The 19,599-nt window shown below is 43.3% G+C and overlaps 1 protein-coding gene across 6 annotated transcripts in view; it reads right to left on the bottom strand.

Moving 5' to 3' along the window:
• PDSS1 (decaprenyl diphosphate synthase subunit 1) overlaps positions 1-19,599 on the bottom strand; it is a 50,719-nt gene that overhangs the window by 18,546 nt on the left and 12,574 nt on the right. For 3 of the 6 annotated variants that reach the window (XM_077946032.1, XM_001102166.5, XM_077946033.1), the window contains exons 6-8: positions 7,673-7,814; positions 4,180-4,291; positions 3,974-4,083 (exon numbers count right to left, since the gene is read on the bottom strand). In XM_077946032.1, coding sequence (XP_077802158.1) covers positions 3,974-4,083; positions 4,180-4,291; positions 7,673-7,814 — 364 coding nt within the window. Of the gene's footprint in view, positions 1-3,176; positions 3,349-3,969; positions 4,084-4,179; positions 4,292-7,672; positions 7,899-19,599 lie in introns of all 6 variants that reach the window. The other 3 variants (XR_013397972.1, XR_003719197.2, XM_028826087.2) reach the window with 3 other exon arrangements.

Genomic DNA, 19,599 nt, shown 5'->3' with positions numbered 1-19,599 from the left:
GCCAGGCTGGTCTTGAACTCTTGACCTCAGGTGATCCGCCCACCTCGGCCTCCCAAAGTGCTGGGATTACAGGCATGAGCCACGGCGCCCGGCCCGACAGTATCCTAATCAAGTGATCCAGGCACACATCACCGGTAGCAGGACAGACAGCATGTGCCTCCTGGTGTGAGGAGCTGAGGACGGCACCGCTCTTGTGGTATTCTTGCCAAACATTCATAACCTGGATCGAATCTTGAGAAATATCAGAGAAGCCCCACTGAGAGGCTCAACAACATAACTGGCCTGCACTCTTCCAAATACCAAGGTAAATGAGAGGCAAAGAAATACTGTTGTAGGTGACAAGAGACTACAGAGTCATGACCCCTAAATGCAACGTGAGATCCCGGACTGGATGCTGGAACAGAAAAGTACGGTTTCCCTTTTGTTATAACGGTTCCCAAGTGGCAAGATCTGAATGAGGCCTACAGATAGATACGAATATTGTAAAAAAAGAGGCCAGGTGTGGCATGTGGTGGTGGGTGCCTGTAATCCCAGTTACCCGAGAGGCTGAGGTGGGAGGATCACTTGAACCTGGGAGGTGGAGGTTGCAGTGAGGTAAGACTGTGCCACTGCGCTCCAGCCTGGTCAACAGAGCAAGACTCTGTCTCAAAAAAATGAATTAAATAAAAAAGAGTGTTCTGCTAACGTTACCCACAATATGCAATTCCGTAGTGGTACCGAAGGCTTTGAAAATCAAGTAATAGGAAGACAGCCCATTAATTCCAGGCCACAAGCTGCCCTGGAGAGAACAGAAATTCAGGAAAAAAAAAAAAAAGAGAGAGAGAGACAGATAAGGCAGGATTACCATACTCAGCTCTGGGTTCAAGTCCCGGCTCAGCTGCTGTCTGGCTGCACAACTGGACAGACCCCCTGACCTCTCAGGTCTCATTCCCACCAGATTTTCTGGCGAACAAGCCACAGTCTTCATCACTAAGCTACAAAATGTATTTTGCATGAGTATGTATGTAAATAAATAAGTCATCTTTTGATAATAACAAGAATTCTGCTTTTTTTTTTATTTTTATTTTTTTGAGAGAGAGTCTCGCTCTGTTGCCCAGGCTGGAATGCAGTGGAGTGATTTTGGCTCACTGCAACCTCCACCTCCCGGGTTCAAGCGGTTTTCCTGCCTCAGCTTCCCAAGTAGCTGGGATCACAGGTGTGCACCACCACGCCCAGCTAATTTTTGTATTTTTAGTAGAGATGGGGTTTTGCCATGTTGGCCGGGCTGGTCTCGAAATCCTGGACTAAAGTGATCCACTCGCCCTGGCCTCCTTAAGTGTTGGGATTACAGGTGTGAGCCACCATGCCTGGCCTAAAACGGATTCTATTTTAATATCAGTCAATCACAAAACAATCCCCATAGACAGCCCTCTCTTAGATGTTAATATTATTTTCACTAAAAAAAAGGAGGGGAGACGAAGAAATGGCATCCTTAGTAGAATGCAGTTGGTAAGTTTCCCTCCAATTCTCAATACATTTTGCAATCCTGTTAGTTCTTCTTCTGTAATAATTCTGCTCTTTCAGTTCTCCTCCTCCCCTCTTTTTGGTGTGTCTAATTTGCTTTGCATGCATTTCTGTGGATCTCGCATGGCTTTGCATTTTAAATACCAAGAGTACATAAAAATAGCCATTTTGAATCCATAACACCTCTGGAATATTTCCACCCATAGGCACTTAAATATAGAAACTTTTATTCAAATAGCTCACACTATGATTTTGCTTTATTATTCTAAGAGCTCTGGAGTTTAGGAATAAATCACATGAAAAGGAGGTAGTGCTGGGACGATGCCAGCATGCCGCCTAGTGGGCAGCAGGAAACATTTCATTTTTAATAAGGGTCCAGCCACGTTAACATGTTCACTGTTCAGTTGCTAATCTTTGAAGAATGAATTGCATATCTTCATAAAAGAATTCCTGTGCATTATCTTTGGCTTCTTAAGCAGAGAACAGTGAGCATGAGGAAATCTCTCTATCACGACTCAGGTCCATTTCTTTGGACCATTTGTAAGATTCCATCACTGAGTGAATTTCTGTGCTAGCTCCAATTTGGTGCCGCCCCCTGTGCCTGTGGGATGTCTGCGTGGTGCACACAGTAAGTCTTGGTGTTTCCAATTCCAACAGTCTCACTACTACTAATGCTTGTAAGACTTTATTTTTTAAATATTATTTTTAAGTAGAGAGGGGATCTTGCTATGTTGCCTAGGTTGGTCTTGAACTTCTGGTCTCAAGCAAACCTTCCACCTCAGTCTCCCTAAATGCTGGGATTACAGGTGTGAGCCACCTCGCCTGGCCACGCTAATGCTTCTAAGTTTGCAGTCTCAAACTTGTGAAATTATCAATGGGCCTCACTTAACACATCCTCTTAAGGATAAATATTAATAAGTAATATTAAGGCATCCTAATGTGTTAAGAGGATGGATCCTGACCTTCAGGGAGATTTGGGCCATCAAGGGCACGATAATATATAAAGGATTACTATAAAAGTGTTAGAACACCCATTTAAAATAGGCTATTCTCTTATTTAGTATCTTGTGTCTATACTTTCTTCCATCTCACTTAAAAAAGACCCACATAATTTCTTGGAAATAAAAACATAATAGCCCTTTTAATAAAAAGACAAAAGTGGTCGAGACTGTGGCTGGCATGTTCTACATAATTCACATTCCTTAAAGTTTCCATTAAGTCTTTTTAGGAAGAAAAGATTGTCCTCATTTGTTTCTGGCTTGCAATTATACATTTCTTGACACTTTTCAAAACAGAGACACTAACAGCAAGAGACTTTTTCACCTGAGAGGTCTGAGCAAAAGCTCTCTTTACCTGTTAATTATCTTAGGAGTCTATCATGGCAGCAACTGACAGGTGACCCTTACAAGTCTTCCTTATTTTGTGGCTGTAATCACATGGGAAGGTCATTTGTCCAGGTTTTATCTCTGTGTATCTGTCAGGCTTAGAGATGGGCAGAGAAACAATTCTTTGGAGAGACTGTTTCTCATTCTTGGACTAACAATGAATACCACATATTTGTCTACAGATTAAAGAAATTACTCATTAAAAAAAAAAATGTATACAAGCGTATGCACAGTGGAGGGAAGGCCAGGGAGAAAGCAAGGGGAGAAACAGTTATGGCTTATACTCACTTTGTACTCTGAAGAAATAGGACTTGTTTATATTTCATGCAAAATATTAGAAGGATTGGCCAGGCGCGATGGCTCATGCCTATAATCCCAGCACTCTGCGGGGCCAAGGTAGGTGGATCACTCGAGGCCAGGAGTTTGAGACCAGCCTGGCCAACATGGCAAAATCCCAACCCTAGGAAAAATACAAAAATTAGCCAGGCGTGATGGTGCACACCTGTGATCCCAGCTACTAGGGAAGCTGAGGCAGGACAATTGCCTGAACCTGGGAGGTGGAGGTTGCAGTGAGCCAAGATCACACCACTGCTTTGTAGCCTGGGCCACACAGCAAGACTCTGTCTCCAAAAAAAAAAAAAAAAAAGTATATAGAATGCTAGTACAATCTAATAGATATCTTTTCCTGGGTAAATATTATATTAAAGAACAGAGCACTTCATTTTTAAAAGGTAAAGTATCAGAAAGAGTGTGTGTGACATCAATCATTAAAGAAATTACGGTAAATTGTTCAAAATGATACACAGTTTGGCAATTAGATTGGGGAAGGTGCAGGAAAGCTTATTTTGATTCAGTTCTTGGGAAGAAAAGATGAAAAGTTAACACCTGCATACCAAAAGAAGATAGCAAAAATGAAAACACAGCAGAAATCCTCTACTGTTTGGGGATGTCATTCTTTTCCTCCTTAACCTCTTGGGATTTTTGGATACTATTTTAAGATTCTTCACTGAATTATTTTCTAGGAGAATTAGCTCCCAAAAAAGAGCTATGAGGCTTTAACTTGAAGAAAGACAGAACGTACATACTGCTTTACAACTGTTGGCTATCAGGCTGGCAGTCTTCTTGAAGGTCTTCTCAAGGTAGTGTGCAAATCTTTCATTCTCATTTTCCTTTGACCCAAGCTGAAGAAATTCACCTATAAAGAAGGAAAAGAGTCATTTGAGAGGTGGTTTCATTGCCTAGCTACACACCAGGACTGAATAACAAAGAAGAAAAATCACAATCAACGTACCACGCACCAAATCTTCAATAACTTGGGTTAAAATAGATATAACAGTTGTATTTCCAATTCGTGCCAGAGCTATAGATGCTGCAGAAAGAATTAAATCTCCAGCAAGAACAGCCTAGAAAAAGACAGGGGGAAAACAAAACGTTCAGAAAAATTTATCAGAGCAGTAGAGCCAACGATGAACCTGACTGGAAGGGAGCTCCGTGGAAGTGGGGGCTCATCTTGGATGCAGGTGTTTTTACCTTCCTCTTCCTCAACAGGAGTCCGTAACAATCAGCTACAGATTTGGACAGTGTTTGAACTGGATTGGCTCTCAGAGATGACCATGTCACTCTTCCCAGTTCGTAACAATCGGTTACAGATTTGGGACAGTGCTCGAACTGGACTGGCTCTCAGAGATGACCATGTCCATCTCCCCAGTTGACAGTTGAAGAAATCAATGCCTGGAGAGGGAGAGCAGTTTCACCCACCAGCCCCACCAAAATGCAGCTGCCTTCAGTTTCATTACACTGGATGTTCACTCTTCCCTTATGCCTTTCCACTTACTGTTCCTTCTGCTCAAAAAGTTCTGCCCCCTTCTTCACTGAGTGGACTTATTTGCATAATTAGTTCAGTTGCCACTTCTAAGAAGTCACCCCCGATCCCTAAGTCTGGTCAGATGCCTCCCTTTTGTGTGAGTACAACACCCGTACATGCTGCGACCATCACATCTTGCATACCAGTCAGTGATGCTCTAGTCTCTATACTCCCAGGTCAACGGGGAGGGTGGGGTGGAGCGGGAGCTCGGATTAGGAATCATCTCAGCTAGCACTGAGCACACCCTAGAGCATGGCATGAAACATGTTATTTTCAATGAAAATTAAACCAAAGAATTTTGGTTCCAAGTGAAATGCTTTTTGTACTATGTGACACTGCCCCTCACTCCCAGACACACAAAAACATTTTTTTCCATTGAACACTAAGCAACCAACATCTTTCCAGTCTTCTTGAGACTGTGATGGATGTCTACACTGTACTAGCAACTAGTTATAAATCACTGCATAAATGGTTGAATTATATGCTATAATGAAATACATGCTATGTATATTAATTTGCATATTTAAAGATATATATGTTATATTCAATTTTTTTTTTTTTTTGAGAAAGAGTCTTGCTCTGCTGCCCAGGCTGAAGTACAGTGGCACGATCTCAGCTCACTGCGGACTCTGCCTCCTGGGTTCAAGCGATCCTTCCACCTCAGCCTCATGAGTAGCTGAGACTATAGGCGTATACCACCACGCCCAGGTAATTTTTGTATTTCGACTAGAGATGAGGTTTCACCATGTTGGCCAGGCTGGTCTCAAACTCCTGGCCTCAAGCAATCCAACTGCCTCAGCCTCCCAAAGTGCTAGGATTCCCAAAGTGCTAGGATTCCAGGCATGAGCCACCACGCCCGGCCGTTAAGTGTTATATTCTGTAGTAATTAGTCATAAAGGCTAGAGTTCACAGAATTTTCAACACACCTATTTTAGGTACTTATCATCTTAGTTCTCTGGTATCTAAAATAGTGATGTTCAGTGTGTTTACCAATTAATCACCACTTTATGTAATATACATATTATGTAAGAGATCCTGATGTAAGTATATGCTTATAAAGTCATTTTACAAATTATGATATATAGGTACCCACTTATATTCTCCCACCCAGCCCCTACATCATTAGCAGCTCAGGGCTCAGGATCCATTGGCTTTTACTTCTTTCTTCTCCTGGCTGGGGGGATCCTAGAGACCAAAAGGTCCAGCATATGACATGGAAGCCACAGGACTGTGGACAGCCAGGGGTGGGAGTTAAAGGAAAGAAGAGATAGGAAGCCCAGGCCAGGCCTAACAAGGGCTCACCGAGAGGGCACAGTGTGTGTGGGTTTTTGTACCGGTAACGTAGCATTTGTGGGTCAGAGGCAGAAACAGGTAGGAACTGGCAAGTAGCCCTGTGCTAAGCAGATGGCTGTCAGAACTGAGAGAGGCAGGTGAGAGCAGCACATGTGTCCCTGGCCTGCCCTCAGAAAGAGGCCCCTAATGGCCGAGGCAGACACACAGGGGCTAGCCAAGGCGGAGACCATCATTTGTTCTCTTGATCCTCTTCCCCCACCCAAGGCTCCAAATAAGGCTTTAGGACTGGCCCTGCCTGAAAACAGACACAGCTGATTGCAGGGACGGGTCACAGAGTTACCCACGTCCTCTCCAAATCAAAACGCCATCTGCTTTTTCGGCCAACCTTCTGATGTACAGAATTTAGTCAACAGGACGTAAAGCCTTTCCATCTAAAATTTGAAATAAAAGGCATATAAATGAAATTGCAGGACTCCATTTCAAAACAAAGTCATTTATGTTCAAATAACATCAGCATGTGAAGATAATAATAAACATATATATGTGTGTATGTGTGTGTGTGTATATCTTCTTTTAATACGGACAATAGGAATTAACCAGGAATACTATAAATCTGTGAAAGAAAAGGAGGTGAAGGTGGGGTAGTTCTAGTTGCACACACCTTTTTTTTTTTTTGAAATGGAGTCTCACTCTGTTGCCCAGGCTGGAGTGCAGTGGTGCAATCTCGGCTCACTGCAACCTCCTTCTCCCAGGTTCAAGTGATTCTCCTGCCTAAACCTCCTGAGTAGCTGGGATTACAGGCGCACGCTGGCTAATTTTTTTTGTTTTTTTAGTAGTGACAGGGTTTCGCCCTGTTGGCCAGGCTGGTCTCAAACTCCTGACCTCAGGTGATCCGCCCGCCTCAGCCTCCCAAAGTGCTGGGATTACAGGCGTGAGCCACTGTGCCTGGCCTGCACAAACTTTTTGTTTGCTCTTCAGTGGAGGCACGTGTGTGGTGATGGTGATGGATGCCTGTGCATTTTCATTCTCATCTGTTCAACTTTATTCTCATCCTTTAACCCAGAATCTATGGCATCCTTAAACCAAAGTCCCTGTTTCTCATATTCCCAATGCTAATAATACAGAAATATGCTTTAATATATACATATACGAACTAAATCCAATTACAGAACTTCTATTTCAAAAGATAGAATTTTCATGGTAGAACAGTATCTCTGAGGTTTCTTTTTCCTTTTTTTTTTTTTTAGTTTTGTTTGCTTTGACATTTATATGCAGCACTCAAACAAATGTTTAAAAAATTAAACTGAATCTGGGTAATCTAAGCCCAAAAGTAAAATGTTTGATTCCTCATGAAATACACTTTTTGGATACCCATGAAAATCCCTTTCCTCATAACCAAAGGAATTCTATTAGAAATACTAAGTTTATTTTTCCATGGTATTTTTTATTATTTATTTATCAAATATCTGTATTATAGACAAGACATGAATACTTCTTTGAAATTCAGAAGACCATATTACATTTGAGCAAACGTATTTTTAATGAGACAAATCTGAGAAACAAATGCGGTCCAAAAAGCGTGTGATTCAGTAAGACAGATTTAAAAAAAAAAACAAAAAAACCATACCTTCTTTTCACCCCAGATCTTATTAACTGTGTGTTTTCCTCTTCGAGAACTTGCATCGTCAATAACGTCATCGTGAACCAGACTAGCAGTGTGGATCATTTCTGCAATTAAGGCTATGGTGCGCTGGCTGGCTTGCACATGTCTAATTAACAGAAAGCAATGCTTTTTTAACAGACGCCGCCTAGAACCTTCTCAGCAATCAGCTTGTGAAAACTGGACATCGGATCTAGGATAAAGAATGTTATTTCTCTAAGAGAAACAGTATAAAAACTTTGGCTTCACGATAGAGCCATTTCTATACATTTACAAACGTATGAGAAACCCTGCCACAACTACATTTTATGAATTCCGCATTAAAGAAGTAGAAATTGTACAATTAACCAAAAATGCAGTAAACGATCAGAAGTCTGGCTGATCTTATTGGGCTAAAGAATCATCTGTATGACAGTGTTCTTGGTCAGATGTTTAAGTTTGTAAGTTTACAATTAAATTTTGGGGTGGATAGGGAAGAGAGGCGAGAAGCATTTTAAAAAAGTATTTTAAAGACTCAACTGTCTCAATGTTCAAAGCTTTTAATACTGTCTTTTTTTTTTTTTTTTGAGACAGGGTCTCGCTCTGTTGCTGAGGCTGGAGCGCAGTAGTGCCATCCTGGCTCACCACAACCTTCGCCTCCCAGGTTCAAGTGATTCTGCCACCTCAGCCTCCACGAGTAGCTGGGACTATAGGTACACACCACCCCACACAGCTAAATTTTATATTTTTAGTAGAGATGGGGTTTCACCACGTTGGCCGGGCTGGTCTCGCACTCCTGACCTCAAGTGATCCGCCCGCCTTGGCCTCCCAAAGTGCGGATTACAGGCCTCGTAATTACAGGCCACGGATTACCGCGGCCCGCGTAGTAATGTCTTAAATTAAACATTTAGTATGACAATCTCAGTAACCAACAGATGTTTGTAAAACTTTCTTCCAACTCACATTTAACCTTCTCATTAGAAATTTAAACTTTTATTTCCCAAATTTAACACAAACTATAGAATAAGTAGGCTCAAGAAGATAGTATGCAGATAGGAATTTTACAGTTCAGAGGGAATGTCCCCCATTTTATTTTAATCATTATTACCACCATCATCTACGGGAATTTTTATTTTTATTATTTATTTATGTATTTATTTATTTTTTGAGACAGAGTCTTGCTCTGTCACCCAGGCGCCCAGGCTGGAGTGCAGTGGCATGATCTTGGCTCACTGCAAGCTCCGCCTCCCGGGTTCACGCCATTCTCCTGCCTCAGCCTCCCGAGTAGCTGGGACTACAGGTGCCCGCTACCACGCCTGGCTAATTTTTTGTATTTTTAATAGGGGCAGGGTTTCACTGTGTTAGCCAGGATGGTCTTGATCTCCTGACCTTGTGATCTGCCCGCTTCGGCCTCCCAAAGTGCTGGGATTACAGGTGTGAGCCACTGCGCCCGGCCATCTATGGGAATTTTTAAAAACTAAATTTCAAGAAAATCAAATGGGGAAATAACCATTTGGAACCTAACACATATGCCTGATTTAAACACGCACTAACCAAATGTTGCACTTACTCCAAATGCTTATTTTCAAATATCATCAGGTTACATCTTACAGGGGAAAGAAGGTGGAGGGATTCTGAAATATGACTTTTTATTTAAAAATCGAATCTGAACATCTGCACAAGGTAATGCTCATTCCAATTCCTCAGACCCGGCAGAAAGCAATGAAAAGTAACAAACCTGCACGTTATGCACATGTACCCTACAACTTAAAGTATAATAATAATAAATAAATTAAAAAAAAAAAAAAAACTACATAAAAGTGCTGGAATTTAACGATCGACACTAAATCAGCATGAGAAAAGCTTTCGATCTTGCTTTACATATAATTTTACAATATGATGCCATGCTGGCTCGTCTTATCAGCAGCCTTGGAACTAAACCCTAGACCCTTCCAACTGCTCTCAGCCTGGAAATCGTGTCTACAGTGCTACTCATACTTTTTTTTTTTTTGAGATAGAGTTTCGCTCTTATTGCCCAGGCTGGAGTGCAATGGCATGATCTCGACTCACTACAACCTCCGCCTCCCGGGTTCAAACCATTCTCCTGCCTTAGCCTCCCGAGTAGCTTGCATTACAGGCGCACACCACCACACCCAGCTAATGTTTATATTTTTAGTAGAGACAGGGTTTCACCATGTTGACGAGGCTGGTCTTGAATTCCTGAAGTCAGGTGATCCATCCACCTCGGCTTCCCGAAGTGCTGGGATCACAGGTGTGAGCCACCACGCCTGGCCTCATTCTTTATTAATATTTCAGTTACAACTTCTTAATATGTCTAGATCACAACAGATTCTTCCAAGGGGGAAGTATTAAAACAAAAGCAGTGGAGGGTAGGGACAAATTAGCATATAAAAACCACTTCCGTAGTCTAGGCACAGTTACAGGCTCCTGTCTGTAATCCCAGCACTGGAAGGCTGAGGCGGGCGGATCACTTGAGGTCAGAAGTTCGAGACCAGCCTAGACAACATGGCGAAATTCCGTCTCTACTTAAAATACAAAGATTAGCTGGGCATTAGTGGTGCGCATCTGTAATCCCAGCTACTTGAGAGGCTGATGCAGCAGAATCACTTGAGCTGGGAGGCGGAGGTTGAAGTGAGCCGAGATTACGCCACTGCACTGCACTCCAGCCTCGGTGACAGAGACTCCGTCTCAAAAAAAAAAAAAAAAAAAAAGAAAAAACCAAAAACCCCAATAAACCACTTCAGTAAATGAGAAAATAGAGGTTCAGGTGACTTTTAAGCCACCTGAATCCCTCAGTGAGATTCAGTTTTTACATTAGAATACTTAAATATTTTTCAGGTAAATGTACTAGGCCCTATCTTCTCTGAGCTGAATGCACAGGAAAAGATATAGACATTTACAGTTTTTTTTTTTATTAATATAAAGGCTATTTTTAAGAATATTTTTACAAGTGAATTTCAGTCTAATAAATTAGACACCTCCTCCTAGTTAGTAGTAGACCTTACCTTAAAACAACAGGTAAGGTCTAGCCTTTCTCACACATTCAGAAGTTGGGCACCACTTCCATTATCATAAATTGCATCAGCAGACGGGGCTCCTGCTGAGAAGCTGCAATGAAATTGGCAGCACTCACCAAGATACTAGAGTTGTTTTGGTAATCTGAAGCTATTATTACAACAAAGATTTCTTAAAATATTTTGAAATTTCATAGACTACTATATATCCATCTAAAAACGTCATTCTGTGCCTGGCGCGGTGGCTCATGCCTGTAATCCCAGCTCTTTGGGAAGCTGAGGCGGGAGGATTACCTGAGGTCAGGAGTTCGAGACCAGCCTGGCCAACACGACAAAACCACGTCTCTACTCAAAATACAAAAATTAGCCGGGCATGGTAGTGGGTGCCTGTAATCCCAACTACTTGGGAGGCTAAGGCAGGAGAATCGCTTGAACCTGGGAGGTGGAGGTTGCAGTGAGCTGAGACTGCACCAGCCTTGGGGGTAGAGTGAGACTCTGTCTCCAAAAGAAATAATAATAAATAATTTAGAAAATAGAATAAAAATGTCATTTTGCATGGCTAAATTGTTGACTGATGAAATCGGGATGAAACTGGAATGTTATCTGGTACGTAACACAGTCTCTACATAGACTACACATCGTATTTCAGATGCTCCATAGTTTTACCTGGTGTATTTTTTTATACATGTTGGCTTTAGTGTGTGTCAGCTTAAATCTGGAAAATGCTGCCACTGCTTATTCACAACATGAGGGTGGGACAGATGACCAAAATGCACAGATTACAGAAAAACCTCACACTGTCCTTAAGATGACATCTCCAAAATGCCAAACTGAATCAAGCCTTCAAAAAACTGGGCACCGTTTCTACTTCCTACTGTGAAATAGTGGTCACATTTTCCCAGGATCTGGGAGAGGTGACAGGGAAGGTAGCATGGAAAATGAGGCCCTTGGTCTTGAGAGTTGGCTACGTCCTCTGTACTTCACACCTGCAAGAGTATGCTACGGTTCAGCATGCCTCTCAGGACTTTTCTTCCCCGCTTCATTAGATTTAAAAAATTATTATTATTTTTTTGAGATGGCGTCTCGCTCTTTCCCCCAGGCTAGGTAGAGCGCAGGAGCGCGATCTTGAGTCACTGCAACCTCCGCCTCCTTAATTTTAGTCATTCTTCTGCCTCAGACTCCCAGGTAGCTGAGATTACAGGCGTGTGCCACCATGCCCAGCTAATTTTTGTATTTTTAGTAGAGATGGGGTTTTGCCATGTTGGCAAGGCAGGTCTCAAACTCATGACCTCACATGATCCACCTGCCTTGGCCTCCCAGAGTGCTGGGATTACGTGAGCCACTGCACCCGGCCAAAAAAAAATTTTTTTTAATAATGAAGAGTTTCAAACATACCTAAAAATAGATAGAATAATATAATGACCCTACCTGTGAATGCTTTACGAGATTTACATGCAGTTTTACAAAATATATTTTCCCTGTTCATATTAATGTAAAATGTGAAGTCTTAAATTGCAAGTAAACCTCTAGTGTGTAGGGAGGGATCCATATCAAGGGCGCCTCCAATTTAAGGAATGGCCCTGCAGGGAGGAAGCCTGTGAGCTCCACCTTCAAGGCCATCCTCCCCAGCCACTGCTCATTCACCTTCTTTTTTTTTTTTTTTTTTTTTTTTTTGAGACGGAGTCTTGCTCTGTTGCCCAGGCTGGAGTGCAGTGGCCGGATCTCAGCTCACTGCAAGCTCCGCCTCCCGGGTTCACGCCATTCTCCGGCCTCAGCCTCCCGAGTAGCTGGGACTACAGGCGCCCGCCACCCCGCCCGGCTAGTTTTTTTGTATTTCTTAATAGAGACGGGGTTTCACCGTGTTAGCCAGGATGGTCTCGATCTCCTGACCTCGTGATCCACCCGTCTCGGCCTCCCAAAGTGCTGGGATTACAGGCTTGAGCCACCGCGCCTGGCCCATTCACCTTCTAAACTTAAAGAAACATGTAAGGCTCAGAGTAAAATCTGTCTCTCTTCAGTGGGAATTGTTTTAACTTGATCATAACAGTCATAGATTTGTTAGCATTTTAATGTCAAGAGAAAATAATTGGTATCTAAAAGCAGCAACTCCTGAATATTTTCGGATTTAGCTGTGGATATAATGGATGTCTGCAAAGTTGCATCATAAATGGTGCGGGGTCCACGCTCTTGCTTATTTGCTTGCCACTGAAGCAGCACTTACAAGAGCTTTTGAATCTCGGGATACGTGGAGGGAGACCCCATGACGATATCTGGATCTGCAACTTACCCAGGTTGCTCTGCGCAGAGCTTTCTCTACAGAGTCCAGGGTACTATGGACTAACCAGCATTCAGTTCTTTCAAATTGGGCATGGGCAAGGAAAGTGTAGGAGTGCCCAGGCGCGGTGGCTCACGCCTGTAATCCCAGCACTTTGGGAAGGGGAGACAGGCGGATCACTTGAGGTCAGGAGTTCAAGACCAGTCTGGCCAACACGATGAAACCCCGTCTCTACTAAAAATACTAACATTAGCTGGGAGTGATGGTGCATGCCTGTAATCCCAGCTACTCGGGAGGCTGAGGCAGAAGAATTGCTTGAACCTGGGAGGTGGAGGGTGCAGAGAGCCGAGATTGCACCACTGCACTCTAGCCTGGGCAACAGAGCAAGACTCAAAAAAACAACAACAAGAAAAGTATAGGAGTTGATTCCTTCGCAGACAGAATCAGCCTCATCCTGGCATGGAGGGTGCTGAAGAAGGTGCACACACCACGGTCACAAGCCCTGCAGCCCTCTTGCTCTCACTGAGGTTCTTGTGCTTAACCTTGCACTCATGCATGAAATGATGACCATCTGCTCATCAAAATCTCCACCTTAGTGAGTGTCCCTTACCGTAGACTGTACTTCAAAGATCCGTTTTAATAGTGATTACGGACATATCCAAAGTGCCGTCTCCTAGGTGAAAGACAAAACCATGTCCTTTGGTAGCAACCTTCTTGCCTAACAGCAGCAGCAGTGGCTGGCTCAGTGACGCAGAACACACACAGAAACCAGGAATGGTTCTAGAGCTGTTAGTGGCCTGACCTTTGGAATCACTGGAGCCAGTCAGTGCTAAACGACTGTTTTGTTACAGTCTTTCCAGGGATAAGCTGTGGTAATTTCCTTAGTTTTTATAGTGCTATAAAAGTTACTTCCTCTGAATACAGGATTGTTATCAAACCTGGACTCTCAACCTGTTATCTAATGTGAAAACTGTGTCTTATAATTTGACCCTCTAAACATCTAGTTCAGCTTTGAAAACTGGACTAATGTAAATCAATGCCATTGACTATTTGCAAAATTGGTATCAACTCTGTTTTCTGGACATGTCAAGTCTGAATTACCTATTGTGTGGATTCCTACTTTCTCTACCCAAACACCATGGTTAGCAAGATTCAGAAAGAAAACAAACACGGGGTCCTGAGCTTTTCAGGGCCCTACTTCCCTTTGAGAATAAACTATAAGCCATAGAAACTCTTCCCCAGAAAAATCCAAATATACACAAAATACTGCGTACAACGTCAAGTGGTTTACACATAACCCACAACTCCCCTGAATCTTAAGTTAACAACTCCCTGTAATCTAGCAGGGAACATTTAATGGACAACTGAAAAGCTTAATAAAAGAAAATATAAAAATCAGTAAGTAGTAGTTTCTCCCTCTTGCTGTTTCTTAAGATATACCTATCGTTTATTAAAATCCCCTCCAAAGTTTTGTTTTAAAAATCCCTCATTTGTTTTGTTTTGTTTTTGTTTTTGTTTTTTTGAGACGGAGTCTCGCTCTGTTGTCAGGCTGGAGTGCAATCGCGCGACCTCGGCTCACTGCAACCTCCACCTCCCGGGTTCAAGCGATTCTCCTGCCTCAGCCTCCGGAGTAGCTGGGACTACAGGTACCCGCCACCATGCCCAGCTAATTTTTTTGTATTTTTAGTAGAGACAGGGTTTCACCATGTTAGCCAGGATGGTCTTGATCTCCTGACCTCGTGACCCGCCTGCCTCAGCCTCCCAAAGTGCTGGGATTACAGGTGTGAGCCACTGCGCCTGGCAAAAAATCCCCAATTTAATACATACCTCAGAAGCAAAAAAAAAGACACAGTATCTGATAAGCCTCCTAGGAGCCATTAAACTTTGATTGTCAAAGGTTTAAAATGGTCTCCCTCAATTATGACATCACCAACAAGCAAGCCTGTCAGGTTCATTAATCTGGGGCCACTGAGGCTGGAGGGGCCTCTGCTGGCCCTGAACATAGATGGTGCTGCTCCTGAATCTTTAGCTGCCGTTTCCTCCTACTTTCCTAAGCCTTTCTCAGCAAAAGCAAAATCACAAATGGCCCAGCTCTCCAGAAGCCTTGTCCCTTCTTCTTAAGTGGCATGGAGATAATACCTACATATTTAGTCCTTTAAGTGCCTGATCCAGAAGAGTCCACAGAAAGCAAGTACTGGAGAGCAGAACTGCTAAGGTACTGTACCACCCAAACCCACGCCAAAACCATGACTCGCCCCTTTGCCGGACATTGTCTCTGCACTGTGACTTTCCTAAGCCCTGCTCCAATCACTCACAGGGAGAATGAGGCTGCAGTTCAGACATCCCCTGGAGAGGGCAGCAGTGAACTTACTATTTAAACTAGCAATGGCTTTTGTTATATTCTCCCATGTTTCCTGCAACTAACAATTTATACAATTTCCATAAGGCAGACTGAAAAAACTTCCAATTGGCCGGGCAGGGTGGCTCACACCTGTAATCCCAGCACTTTGGGAGGCCAAGGCCGGTGGATCACCTGAGGCCAGGTGTTTGAGATCAGCCTGGCCAACATGGCAAAAGCCTATCTCTACTAAAACACACAAAATTGGCTGGGTGTGGTAGCGTGCATCTGTAATCCCAGCTACTTGGAAGGCTGAGGCAAGAGAATTGCCTGAACCCGGGAGGTGGAAGTTGCAATGAGCTGGGATTGTGCAACTGCACTCCAGCCTGGGCGACAGAGCGAGATGCCATCTCAAAAAAAAAAAAAGAAAGAAAGAAAAGAAAAGAAAAAGAAAACGAAAAACTTCCAATTATGGGGACACTGGGTGATAGTACTTAAAGCAGTTAAAAAAAAATTTCCTTCCCATGTTTATTTCTGAGAGCAATGAAGTGTATTATGAATTAAGAGGGAAATTAAAAATATAAACACATTCTCTAGGCCAGTGATTCTCAACCAGGGGTGATTCTGTGCTGTCTGGCACTGTGGGACATTTGGCAGTGTCTGGAGGCATTTCTGATAGTTACCAACTCCGGGGCATCTAGCAGAGCCAGCGATGCTGCTGAACATTCTGTAATGCACACGGCAGCCCCACTGACCCCCAACAAAGAACAATGTGGCCCACAATCTGAACAGTCCCGAGGCTGAGGAACTCCGCTCTGGACCACAGGAGATGTTATTTCAAGTCTGGCTCAGAGGGAGCGTTTTTGCTGTTCTGCCTCCCGGTAAAGTGAAAGTGATCCTGATGACGGTTAAAGGTCAATGCCAGAGATTTCACTGCTTGCTACAAATACACTGTGAGCTCTTTGAAAGGCCCAGCTAAAGTGGCAGCCAGCCCTGGGCATGGACAATGTGCTGGACAAGGCAGGGCCAGCAGCAGGGCAGAGAAAGCTGTGGGCAGAGGTGAGCAGCCACTAAGAAGCAATATCTGACACTCATTCTTACAGTGTCATTTAATTCAGTACTGACAAATCTTAGGCATTCCTTAAATATCTACTGAGAAGGGGAAATATAATACAAATGTTCAACACTAGGGAAATGTATTAGTACATTACAGTCTACTGGAATTTCCATCAATAGATTATATGATGTAATTGTTAAGACATTTCATTATTTTAAAAACTTTTTTTTTTGAGACTGAGTCCACGCAACAGATGACTTAGACTTGACATGTCCAGAAAACAGAGTTGTGGTGGATTCTGAGACATGCCCCCAGACCCCCCGTCAGTGCACGACTCTGCCCCAGCTGCTGTACCAGGTATAGTTGGTACCTGTTGGCCTTCATTCCTTAGCCTCTTCAAGGATTGCCTCAGCTACAAAGCGTCCTGTCACCATAGGCTGTGCCCCTTCGGGAGGCAGCCCACATCCGAGGACTGAGAGATGAAGGGCCATTCTACCTGCACACCCTAGAGGGCGTTTCAGGCTGTTGATTGCAGCTCAGCTTCTCCTGCTTCCCAGTCCTGTTTCCTCTCCCCCCGGGCTCAGGTGTCAGTAATCCCAAGGGATAATCCCAAATAAACATCCTGTCCTTTAAACTTCATCTCAGAGTCTGCCTCCTGGAAAACCTAACTTGCAACAGAGCTCAGCAAAACGCAAGCTCATTTTATTAAAGAACCCAGATCAAAAAAGAGCTTTATGGGCTAGGCACAGTGGCTCATGCCTGTAATCTCAGCACTTTGGGAGGCCGATGAGGGCAGATCACCTGAGGTCAGGAGTTTGAGACCAGCCTGGCCAACATGGTGAAACCCCGTCTCGACTAAAAATACAAAATTAGCCAGTCGTGGTGGCACACGCCTATAATCACAGCTACTCAGGAGGCTGAGGCAGGAGAATTGCTTGAACCCAGGAGGTGGAGGCTGCAGTGAGCTGAGATCGCACCACTGCACTCCAGTCTGGGTGAGACTCTGTCTCAAAAAAAGTAAAAGCTTTATGATAAATGGATTTCTATAAAATTGCTTCACCCAATGAATGCAGCCCAGTTATGGTGTCTGCATGTTTCTCAGACAAGCCAAACCTAGCCTGCTCGGCAGCCTCACTGAAGACACTTATCAACGGCACCTGGATCTTGGCACCATCCATTCCTGTGTGAAACTCTTTTAGCTCGAGGAAGTGAATATCATTGCCAGCAATCAGGATAACAGACTACCCAAATTGTGCTGCACTGAGATCTGTTGATACCAATTTTGCAAATAGTCAATGGCATTGAATTACATTAGTCCAGTTTTCAAAGCTGAACTAGATGTTTAGAGGGTCAAATTGTAAGATACAGTTTTCACATTAGATTGACAGGTTGAGAGTCCAGGTGTGATAACAATCCTGTATTCAGAGGAGGTAACTTTTATAGCACTATAAAAACTAAGGAAATTACCAAAGCTTATCCCTGGAAAGACTGTAACAAAACAGTCATTTAGCACTGACTGGCTCCAGTGATTCCAAAGGTCAGGCCACTAACAGCTCTAGAACCATTCCTGGTTTCTGTGTGTGTTCTGCGTCACTGAGCCAGCCACTGCTGCTGCTGTTAGGCAAGAAGGTTGCTACCAAAGGACATGGTTTTGTCTTTCACCTAGGAGACGGCACTTTGGATATGTCTGTAATCACTATTAAAATCGATCTTTGAAGTACAGTCTACGGTAAGGGACACTCACTAAGGTGGAGATTTTGATGAGCAGATGGTCATCATTTCATGCATGAGTGCAAGGTTAAGCACAAGAACCTCAGTGAGAGCAAGAGGGCTGCAGGGCTTGTGACCGTGGTGTGTGCACCTTCTTCAGCACCCTCCATGCCAGGATGAGGCTGATTCTGTCTGCGAAGGAATCAACTCCTATACTTTTCTTGTTGTTGTTTTTTTGAGTCTTGCTCTGTTGCCCAGGCTAGAGTGCAGTGGTGCAATCTCAGCTCACTGCAACCTCCGCCTCCCAGGTTCAAGCAATTCTTCTGCCTCAGCCTCCCGAGTAGCTGGGATTACAGGCATGCACTATCACGCCCAGCTAATGTTTGTATTTTTAGTAGAGACGGGTTTCACCACATTGGCCAGACTGGTCTTGAATTCTGACCTCAAGTGATCTTGGCCTTGGCCTCCCAAAGTGCTGGGACTACAGGTGTGAGCCACCACACCTGGCCTAATAACAAAGACATTTCAGCAATGTGCGAAAGAGTTTAAAATACAATGGTAAGTAAACAAAGCTGAACACAAAATTATATGTTAATGTCTTGAATGACCAAATACAGAATGGACGGGAAGAGAGAAGGAGGCGATTGCTAGGCGAGATACGAGGGAAAGACTTTTACCTTTTAAGATTTCCTTTACATTGAAACATTGCAGGTTTTTAAAATATTTACAACTTTTATATATATTCAAAATGTAAGAGTTGAGGACCAATAGCCAAAAAAAGTCTTTCTTTTTGGAGACAGCGTCTTGCTCTGTCACCCAGGCTGGAGTGTACTGGTGCAAGCACGGCTCACTGCAGCCTCCAACTCCTGCACGCAAGCAATCCTCCTGCCTCAGCCTCCCGAGTAGCTGGGACTATAGGCATATGTCACCATGCCTGGCTAATTTAAAATTTTCGTAGAGACAGGGTCTTGCTGTGATACTCAGGCTGGTCTTAAACTCCTGGGCTCAAGCGATCCTCCTGCCATGGCCTCCCAAAGTGCTGAGATTACAGGTATAAGCCACCTCATCCAGGCTCAAAATGTCTTCTTTAAAGATGATTTCGCTTCTGTGCAATTCAGAAGGTCACAGAAGGCTGCCACCCCAGTGTGTACGTTTGTTGCCCAGTATAATGGTGCACTTATCACTTTAGAGCAATCAATCTTTGTTCCCTGTGTATGATGATTAAATGTATTCACCTGTCCTAGTATTACATTGTTTGCTTCCTAACAAGAAAACCAAATTTGGCTCTGAAATTTTTAAAAAATGTTAATTTGCAGTTAAAGTTTTTCTTCCATGAACATTAAAAGATCTTTTAAAAAAAAGATGCCAGACTAGATTCCAGAGTGACTTTAGTGACTTAAAGTCAGAATCTAAACATCACAAAGTGAATTTTTAGGTACATGTTACTTTTTTTTTTTTTTTAAGACAAGAGTCTCTCACTCTGTCGCCCAGGCTGGAGAG

Source organism: Macaca mulatta, chromosome 9 (assembly GCF_049350105.2).
Source record: "Macaca mulatta isolate MMU2019108-1 chromosome 9, T2T-MMU8v2.0, whole genome shotgun sequence".
Classification (NCBI taxonomy): domain Eukaryota; kingdom Metazoa; phylum Chordata; class Mammalia; order Primates; family Cercopithecidae; genus Macaca; species Macaca mulatta.
The sequence above is the reverse complement of the archived record's forward strand: the minus strand, read 5'-3'. Positions and strand labels throughout refer to the sequence as shown.